We start from the raw sequence: 10,839 nt of genomic DNA, 5'->3' as shown, positions 1-10,839 counted from the left end.
TATCGACGCATGCCCCCTTTCTGGGCATATCCCATTCGCGGTAAATAAACATGTTTGTATAACGCCATTAGATGGTGCGCAGCACAAATGTCAGGTACGAAAGCACAGAAGCACGCGTGGAGAGAATAACAGTCTCCACAAGAGTTGACAATTCATGACCGTATCCAGAGAACAGGTTCGGTCTCCTCGTGACAATGAACTTCGTTTTGAAGACCGGTATACTGGACCAAAAATGCTTACTCATCTGATAGGCGAGTCTGACCGATGGGTGAAAAACACACAAACACGACTGCTGCTTGTGTGTTTTCCGCCCATCGTTCAAGCTCGCCTGTCATCTTTGTTAATCTGGATAGCCTGTTCTTACTTCATGTGTGACAAATTACGAGAGCATAGCGGACGTGTTTTTTGTTTTTCTTTTTTCTTTTTTTTTGTTAGTCCGTGTTAGCGCCTGTGGCTATGTTTCGAAGCAACTGTGGGTATGAACGGCGTACAGATGTGGACAGATGGAGAGAGGACAGCAGGAAGGAGTGGGGGACAGTGGGGTTAGTATGCGCCCTGGGCCGACTTCAGGGGGAATCGTGCCGACATCCGTCTGAAAAGTCTTCGGAAAACCCAGAGAAAACCTCAGACAGCACAGCCAGTGGAAGGAGTCGAACCCACGACCTCTCTGTCTTCAGCACGACCTTTGCTACCACCAACGAACGGAGTCGCCTTAACTCGTTCGGTCATGCAGCTGGTTTTTAATGTATTCCCTCTTAGTACTTGATGTGATTCACTATGGTCTACAGGTGTGACTTCGGAGAGACAACTCTGATCATGCGAGAGACCACGGTTGTCTGTCTACCCGGTCTAGTTTTGTCTACCTTTGACGTGACATTCCAACACATTGCACCCCGTATTTAGTGTCCTTCACGAAGGGCAATGTGTCTGAGAAACTTGTGTCGTGCCAGGACAATGTGAATTAATATTTGACAGGCGTACATAATTCATGACTATAGAGTAATGTATTCATGAGATACACTAAGTAACAACACGTAACAAGTAAAAAGCTGCTGTGCATGAAATGAAGTTTGACAGCGTTCATGACCACATGCGGTGGCTACAAGGACAGCACATGTTCACTAAAATATGTTTCCCAACGTGGAACAGATTAGACATGCCAAAGGTATTACGGCGCTGACTCACCTTTGCATGGCGTCTAGGAAGCACACTGACTTCTATCAATGTTGAGGCACAATTCGCCGGGGCCACTTCAAATGCAGTTCTCAGAACACGATAGGCACAAAGACACGTCCATGTCCAGTCAAGATATATTCGGCAATTGCATGACACGAACCACTGAAACGCTCGTGACACATCCAGTATCCAAGGGTTCTAGTGGCGCCCGCGTTCTGTTATCACCTACGGCTCTGGACGCGTGTGCTGTGCTTGATAACGGCAATGCTGCTACTTATCAGTTGGTGACGAGGACGCTGGTTGGTAGCAGCGACACGATGGCCAATGTGAAGGCAAAACAACGGCAAGCTGCAGAAATAGTCAAGGGGCACGGTGTCAGGAAGCCATATGGCTGTCCTTGGGCCACCACAGCCACTGCGATAGATGACCTGCACCCCTACATCATCGATGACGTTTCGCCGCCGCCCAAAGCATGCTGGTGGCCACCTATCAACCTTATCAGCCTTTTCGGCCTATTAGCAGACGCGTTTTTCTCGCTTCTTGCCCACCACAACAAAATATAACCTCGAACCGGTCTTGTCGTGACGTCGCATGTTTGTAAACGGAGGGTCGTCTAAGATACTGATCTCCGTGCAACACGTGGCTAAGAAGGTACAAAAAAAAAGTTATCTTTTATCAGATTTGCATTACGTGCTCATGCCCCATATGATATAGTCTCCGTCTGTACGCTTTAAAAAGACGATGCCAGATTACGGAAAAATCAGCTAACAGGTTGCGAATTTATGCGGTAGAGCCGGAATATCTTGCGCAACAGTAGGCAGGAGTACGGTTTAAACACGCATTATATTCATGCCGATCGTTGCCGTTATGTAACACAGCGCATGAACGTGTCTTTTCCAAGTAGAAGGTAACAAGGCGAGTACAATATCCAGTTCTCAATGGGCTACTCCGTAAACTGCATGGCTCAGAGATGAGAAAGCGCCATTACCACCGGCAATGGATGACAACGTTTTCGGCAGAGGACGACGTTTCCAAAGTCGCACACCCAGCATCATTGTCACTGTCTCCAAATGGTAGGGCGTGTGTTGCGCTTGTTTGCGAGGAAACCTCTTGTACGAGAGAACTGGCGGTGCTGACACGGGGTAAAACCCTTCTATTCATCTATGATCTAATCATAATCATCGTCTAATCAGTCAACAATACAAGTCCATTCTCTCCAGCAAATTTAAAGCATTTTCCATATTTATTTCTTTATTTCATTATACCTCCAAAGGTCCCTTGAGGGACATTACTTGAGGGTGTGGGTTGCAGCAATAATGCAACGCCAGTACATGTACATAACTTTTAGTACAGAAAAACAAAAACAGTACAAAGCCATGATAATGTGAGAGCATAAGGTAACATACACAACGAACTTTATGCATGATGAATCAGCAATATGGTACATCATCAGCTACGATGAAAATAGATCATGTGACACACTTTAATGGTACGTAAGAGGTCCTGGCCACAAGGAAAACACATTCGAAAGTAACCGGACAATAACTAAGCGAACAGAACAGAGATATTTCCAGACACAGGGCCGTTGCACTCGAGGCATTGTTGAACCGACGGCTCACGAGACTGTGTTAGTACCCTATAAAGATAGCTTCACCGCGTCACACACTCCTAGCCAATCCTCATTCCGCACGTTCTCCATCCGGCAGGCGTACGATTTTCTGTGATCATCAATACCATCAACCTATGATGATGGCCTCCCACACCGGGACTTGGGGGGGGGGGGGGTTGAGTATCTGGGAACCGGCCATGCTGTCTGGATATTTTGCTCAGACGTTTAACGACAAACGTCGGCACAGGTCCCTATGAAGTCGGTCCAGGGTGCGCGTTCCCCCCTACGATAGGCGTGGGGTTGCCCGCCTGAGCGTGGCAGACTACTGTAAGCAGTTTCGTAACCCCCACCTGTGATCATCAACATAAGTTCATAATTCATCAACATAAATTCAACATAAACCATATAAACTGATCAACATAAATTCAACATAAACCATATAAATTCATCAACATAAATTCAACATAAACCATATAAATTCATCAACATAAATTCATGTCGCAACGCATTAAACCTTGAAATCCCGCCTGAGATGTTCTTTGCTTGTTCTTATCTAAGTAGACCGCGCAAAGATGAAATTAGATGCACCAGTCATGTCATCCACCGTGTACATGGCGGAACTACGCCAGGGCGAAGACTCAGTGACAACCGCCTAGGTGCTTTCGTCCTTCGTTGTTGCACCGCCGTGCCGCCATGAACTCGCTAGATGTAAACCTACTCGCCTGCCAAGCAGTAAAACACTCGGTTAGCCTTGTATTGTTAATTGGATGCGTTTAGCCCTATGGTCTAAGCAGGAAAACACCCCATGGCCTCATCACTCATAGTTTAAGTGTCGTTGTTCACCACTTCACTGTCAGCAATGGGGTAGAGTGTCGCCCCCTGGCGATGAAACTCCCCATTCATCATCTCGCAATAAAGTTGTTGCTGCTGCTGTTTAGTGTTACGGATTGCCGAGTATAGCCGAACAATTTTTCTACCGCTGTACATCACGTACCATAGCTGCGCTACTGATATCGACCTGCTAAGCACAAAGTTAGAACAATGTCGAGTCTAGAGACCCGTACGTAAACGTATTTTTCTTTCATTCGCTCCATTCCGGTGAAACGTCCCGGCTTCTGTGCCAATGTAGATGAGCTCGAACGGCTAGGGATCGCGTAAACAGCTCTGCCTCCACAACTTTCTGGCACGCGCGCTTTTTCTTTTCCTTATCCTGTCAAGCACACCTGCACAACTTTGTCCCAGCGCAAGCCACAGCGACAGTCGGAACGTGCCGCAAAACAAGACGCATTAGACACGTGTGTGTCGTGGGCCTCGTGGTATAGGATAAAAGCTCTTGGACGATCAGCTCAGCCGTGACCACGAAAGAAACCAAACACCAAAGACACGAAACAAAGAGCCCGAAAGCTAGAAGAACAGCAGCGGGGGCGTCAAGCAATTAATTCAGGACGGAACAATTCTTCCCGTGGCGCAACGTCATTAGCGGTTAATTGGAGAAATCGAAGGGGATCACGCGGAAGACAGGTACGCCGCCACGTGGATGGAATGAAGAAGAAGAAGAAGAAAAAAAAAAGACAGCTGGAGAAATCTAATACTGAGGAAAGGAGGTCGGCTAAACAAATTCAACAATTTCACAGCAAGTGGTGGATGGTATACTTTGGACGTCGAAAACGCGGAAGCACATCCGATGGAAGGTAGAGAGCGGATATTCCAAGAAATGTCTATTGTGTTCCTCCAATTTACATGGTGTGTCTTTAATTTATACGGAACGTTATTTTAATCGATAGTTTAAACAATGCGTGTACCTGCGTTGCATACGAAACATGGGTCGGCGCTCTTCCATTGAACTACCTTGACTACCGTTTGAAGTATAATGCACCAAAATTCACGGTGAAGCGTACGACATGAAAATGCTCCGGCCGTAGGATGAGTATGCTTTTTCTAGTTGGTCTTGAACAAAGCGAACAGAACATTTACAATAGCACGGAGGCAGCGCAACGTCCCTATACCCTGAAAAAATAAAATAAAAAGGAACATTCCAGAAAGAAAGAAATGCACCGCAAAAGGTACCTGTACCCCTTTCTATACCCTTCCACGTACCGGCTCGTGCGAGCGATAAAATCTAAATATCATCCCTGAAAATTGTTTAAATTGTGCTTCCTCAGAAAACATTCAATTGATATATCTCACTGAGCGCTTCTTGCATGTCTGCCAGACGTTGATACAACAATAGAAGTTCTTTGTTTTTTTTTTTTTTTTTTTTTCTTAGCTCCACCGTTTGAATCGTACAATAACAAGGCTCTCATGGAAAAGCCGTATGCTTAAGGTAAAATCCAAACGGACAAAAGTATACCATTGTGACGCTCGCTACCGCTTCGAGCGTTCCGGGAATGATCCCCAATTTATACTGTGGATTCAGTTGCACGAATCTTTGTTCGTCTCGTCGACTTAACTACAACCTGAATAATGCGCTGCCGTCGTCATGTTTACGCAAGCTCGTTTTGTATAATCATTCCGTGTTCATCAAAAAATATAATATAATAAAGACTACGGATGAATGGGATTCTTTTTTTTTTTACACCATAGGACTTCGATTGTTATTGTGAACAGGTTCAATATTTCATTCTCCACGTCATTACCAGCAATGGGGTTAGAGTACCGCCCCTGGCAACGAAACTCTCCATTCATCATCTCACAATAAAGTTGTTGTTGTTGGAAAATTCCTTTTCCGCGCACCACCTCCGGGCACCACCTCATCACCTTTTTAGCAGCGACGGGGCTCGTGCGTGATCTCTGAACATTCATCATCATTCACCATCTTCTCACCCTCAAGCAATGGGATAGGGTGCCGCCTCTGTGGCGAAACATCCCACTACGTCATACTCGCTTATTTGTTGTTGTTGTTGTTTGGACAACAATTGCTTAAACACGCCCTTCCTTTCCTACTGAACACGCTTAACCGTTACGGAGAAAATATTACCAGCGAGTGAACAAAAAAAATTTCTTTCTCGCGAGGCAGCGATGTATTAATTTAATCAGCTTTTCTATAAATCGCTAAATGTAGATCATGTTGAAGGAAAATGTTTATTTTTCTTTTTTGCCGATTGTATGTTTGTTACATGTATCTACGTACGTTTTATGTATGTTACACAATAAGTATTCAACTTCTCCTGTATGCCTGTTCAGGGGGTTCCAGCGTTTGTCAAGTGAAAACACGACATCTTCACTTTCTGCTCGAGCTCCTATATTTCTCCAGAAGTGAAAACAGAGGTTTATATTATAGATTTATATTATAAAAACACAACATAAAAGTTGTACGTGTTACTTGCCGCTTAAGTCCTCCTGCATCCGTGGCTCACAGTTTCTCATTTCCCTGCGCGCATGAAACACAAAATGTGATGGCGAAGAGAAAAGAAAAAAAAAAGCCTTCGGTCTGTTACGTTCCTCAAGGACAAGGTTTTCTTGCACAACAGAATAAAATGACGATCGACAATGCAGAACGGCTGGACAGCTATCCTATAGACATCCTCACCTTACAGCATTTGGTTAGTTAGTTAGTTAGGCAATGGCTAGCCCTTCTCTATTCTATATAATTAACACATACAGGCATACTATACGTACGTTTCATATCGTGGTCAGAGGGGTAGTGATGGCACAAGCGAATGCGGTCACGTGAAGTAAGACGTTTTCCACTCATAAGGAAGACGCTACCAGCAGAAGGTAATCAAAATTCATTCAAATGAACATGCAAATCCTGTAAAAAATATGTCTTGCAAGAAAGAATACTTGACAGCCTACCGGATACCATGATACGGAGAGGAGGGATGGTCATGAGGGGCCGTTACCCTCTCTCCTCACCTTCTCACACTCCTGACGTCTGATATACGAAGTGCCTTAAAAATGCCATTAATATTTAATATGTCTTCAATAGAAGAAAATAAAATCGCATTTTTGGCAAGCGAACAGATAGTGCTACAATGAGAATACATGATGGAGAAGTGATGATAATGCTACAAGATACGTTAGTACGTTATTCACCATGTTTATAAGTACCTGATGCGTGATATACGTAGTGTCGTAAAAAATCTACTAATATTTATTATGTCTCGAATGCAAGAAAGTAGAATCGCTTTGTTTGGCAAGTGAACTGATAATGCTACAAGATAATACATTTTGTACGTTATTCACCATGTTCATAGGTACCTGACGATTGATATACGAAGTGTCTTTAAAAATCCACTGATATATTTAATATACGCGAATACAATAAAGTAAAAGGGCATTTTTTGGCAAGTGAACTGATAATGCTTCAAGTTAATACGTTAGTACGTTATTCACCACGTTTATAAGTACGATTACATTAGCCTGTCGGGTGGTGGTAACGTACTATGAGACACTCCTGAACAACTTTTTAGGTGCGAACCGAACGTCTACCGACTCTAGATAAAGTAACCCTTTGAACCGGTTCCAAGTATACTGCGCTGGAATCAACACCCCTGACGAACTGCTAAAACGAAGCCCCCGTAGCAGGATTCGTGGAAAAGCGCACGCCCGAGACATTGGGGGCATTGATTCAAGCGGTTGTTTTGGTCCTATACATAAAGGCGCTGGAAACCTTTTGCAACAACCTTTCCGATACGACGCGTGGCCCTAAGCCAGCCTAAGCGTCCAGAGCCATGTCCCCATCACCTTGCGGGGATTCCGCTCTGGTTCAAGCCAGTTCCAACCGGTGTGCTCGGACATGAGACAAAAAGCATGGTACGTGAGGATATCCCTCTTTCTACGAAGCCAGACGACGGTGTATGTGCATTCGGGCGAAATTGCTCATCTCACATCTTCATTAGGGCACAGTGGGACCACGACATGCTTCCCACGTGCAAGAACCCGTCTCCGTAATTGATCCGGGGCAGCCATATTTTCTTGTTCGCAATTGAGAGCGACTCACCTGGGGATTATATGAGCGTCTGTCTAATTGCGCATTCCTCCCTAATTGCGCAAGAAGTTGTTTCTCTCGTGACTATACGGTAAAGAACTAATACTACAGCAAGAAGCCCATCGATAGAGATAGAATATGCCTTCGGCCGTTTGCGTTGCGCACTTCAGCTGAGGTAGGCTTATGCACTTCGCAGTCTTACACAAAGCACCAATGTGGAAGACTTTGAAAGATCGCATTATCCGCTTCTCAGAAAACGCAGTCTATTCTGAATTCCTTTCCAACGTCAGTGAGAGAATAGAAATCGAGAAATTAAAATATGAAACCTTAAAACCGAGAACAGACTCAATCCCAATTATCTTTCAGAAAGATTGTGCAACTGCCTAATTTCTCCCTACGACTCTGGACATCGCCTGAGGAGAAGGTATGGAGAAGACGGATTTCTGGTTGAGCGCGGTCACTACCCAAGCAGCACAACATCGTGGCCCAATATTGGGCCGTGCGAGGCAACGCTATGCATGCTGTTAAGGAAGAAAAAGTAGGAACGCAATTCTCAACGCAGAACACAGGAAAATCGTTCAGTGCGAACAGACAGAGAAAAAAAAAATGGCTACAACATGGAGCATCGCGTCAAACAACATTTAAAGGCGGTCGGTTTATAGGACCATCGTCTGCGATAAATTTCCTGACGAAACACTTTTTGTAAACGCTATTAATTTTTTATTAAACACATTTTAATGTTTCGTGAAACAGCCTAATTTGTTTTTCTTGCATCGTAAATGCGGTTGTTACACAATTTTATCGTACCGCAAGCACACGTAACACCTCCTTTTTTCTTTTAACAATTAATTAATCAATCGGCGGTCACGTGGTGTCACGTGACCCCACAAAGCTACGGACGGACCCACACGGTGGTTGGGACTATACAGGGTGATTTTTTTTTTCTAGCTGCTCCAGATTTAAGCAAAACTACGAGAGCAACACAGATGCCGTTTTTTATTTATTTCATTAATTAATTTATTTTTGTACTTAGTTACACGACCATGCCGGGCATCCTCTCGTCTACAGTATGTAACCAACAGATGAATAATTACCAAAAATTCATTAAGTAACTCTCTTTAATTAGCAGCTTTCGGACCACAGTGAGATAGCAGAATCGAAGAAAATCGTCGCTGAAAGCCACTCTGTTATTATTATTATTATTGCTATTATTATTATTAATCCTGAAACGAGCATCTACGTTGAAATATCCAACGCGTCCTGGAGTAGCCCGTCCCGAATGGCGTGGGACTAACATCTCCATTTTCTTACCAATCAATCAATCAATCCATTCATCGCCCAACTTTGCCATGCAAACGAGCCGACACCTCGCGCTTGACCTTCGCCATCGGAGGCTCATCGGGGCCGCAAAGCGGTTGATCTCGCTAGCACGAATCAGCACTTACTCCAATCATCTCCATCGCTCCAAAGCACGTGGTACCCCTGACGTGGAATGAGCGTTGTCCTCCCTGTGCTCCTGACACGCGCGGTTTCAGTTCATTTGCATGGCCATATTCGGCGGTGAATATTTCAGCGCGTGTCCTCGTTTCCGGATCCTCGAAAAATAGAATGGCTTTTATGAATGCCTTTTTTTTTTTTTTTTTTTTTTCAGAATGGCGAGGAGGGTCTCTCGTTCTGTTATCTCACTTTTTTTTTTCCTTCGAAAGCCCCTAATGAAACAGTTAACGAAATAATTTTACGTAATCAGTCATCTAGTATAGTTACATACTATATTAGAGAGAAGGTCCTCCTGGTCGTACAACCCACTTGCACAAACGGTATCTATGCGCCTCTCGTAGCTTTCTCTTTCAATCTGATGCAGCTAAAAAAAAAAAATGCATCTATAAAGCCATGGCTTTCAAACATGCGCAAGGAACAGAAATCGTGTCACACGTCTAAACAGTTCCCAGCGCATGTATCAACGTGTAACCTGCACAGCTATCGGTCTCTTTCGCCCTTCTATTTATCCCTTCCACGTGTTACTTTGTGAAATAACTGCGCGGACTATTCGAAAATCTCTCTTTACACACGAGGAGCGAGCGCGAATCAGCCCCAGCAGCACTCCAGATACACAAACAGACACACACACACATCTCAAAGCCATCGGAACTCCGAGGGATCCGCGCGATCTTCCCGTCCCCATAGCAACCAGTCACGGTGCAACCGGTACAGCGTGACGATCGCGGGGAAGCGCTACCCACTGTGGCGCCATCCCTCGTCACATTTCCTCTCTCTCCTCCCCTCTTCCTATGAAAACTTTCCGAAACGAGAGCCCGCATCTCAGTTGTGCGTGCACCGCTGGAGTGAGACGCCGTTCCCCTTCTCGCTCTACCATCCTGGATGAGGATGCCACGCCGGGGTTCACCGTGACCACGCTTCGCATCGAGGGCCATCGTGCAACATGTTCTTTGAGGATATTCCGACCGGCTAACATTGCGCTTGCAGTGCCCCCGTCATCTCCGTGCTTCTGTCGTCTGCGTTACGTGAAATGCGACCTGCTCTCGTGATCTGCTTCGTGGGTGTTCTGGGGGGTGTTGTTGGGACGTCGAACCACGTTACGACGACGATGGTGACCACTGTGGCGAGGACACCTTCTCCGGAGCAGTTCTGTCTGAGTCTGGGATGCTCGTGCTCGATTGAGCACAGTATCACCTGCCATCCGGACGGAGCACGAATCAGTTCGGTGCCCCAACTGCCTTCCGAGGAACGGGCGAAAAAGATCACAGACATGTGAGTTGAGTGCATTATGCGGGGCGGTGCTTATGGTATTGTGCAATTTGGGGTTGAGTCGTTGTGTTCCTGTGATGTACTCGCCTGGCAACCTTCGAATGGAAGGGGTAACAAAAAATGGTGCGGCGGTACAGCAGAAGGAACAGCGACTCTTTTGTAACCCTGCTTGTTTGGCAACACGGCGTATTTACTACTATGCGTATAAACAGTCATACGTGTCCGTTTCTGCGAAGCGCCCTGGGCAGTGGAAAAGAAGAAAGAAGCTGGAAAAAGATAATGAAAGAAGAAAGAATAATAAAAAAAAGAAGAAGAAACGAGGTTTGTCGAAAGGACCAGAATACGACACGTTAATGAG

General features: G+C 45.2%; 1 protein-coding gene and 1 long non-coding RNA gene across 2 annotated transcripts in view; one reads left to right on the top strand and one right to left on the bottom strand.

Moving 5' to 3' along the window:
* The window catches only part of LOC135371293 (uncharacterized), a 148,212-nt gene that overhangs the window by 133,560 nt on the left and 3,813 nt on the right, over window positions 1–10,839 (bottom strand). The window lies entirely within an intron of this gene.
* Window positions 10,035–10,839, top strand: part of LOC135371288 (high affinity nerve growth factor receptor-like) — a 129,063-nt gene continuing 128,258 nt past the window's right edge. The window contains exon 1 of the mRNA XM_064605396.1: window positions 10,035–10,484. Within this exon, the coding sequence (XP_064461466.1) occupies window positions 10,243–10,484 (242 nt within the window). The 5' untranslated portion in view covers window positions 10,035–10,242. The remainder of the gene's footprint in view (window positions 10,485–10,839) is intronic.

This window comes from Ornithodoros turicata, chromosome 10, assembly GCF_037126465.1.
Source record: "Ornithodoros turicata isolate Travis chromosome 10, ASM3712646v1, whole genome shotgun sequence".
Classification (NCBI taxonomy): domain Eukaryota; kingdom Metazoa; phylum Arthropoda; class Arachnida; order Ixodida; family Argasidae; genus Ornithodoros; species Ornithodoros turicata.
Note: the sequence above shows the minus strand (reverse complement) of the source record. Positions and strands in the feature narration are given on the sequence as shown.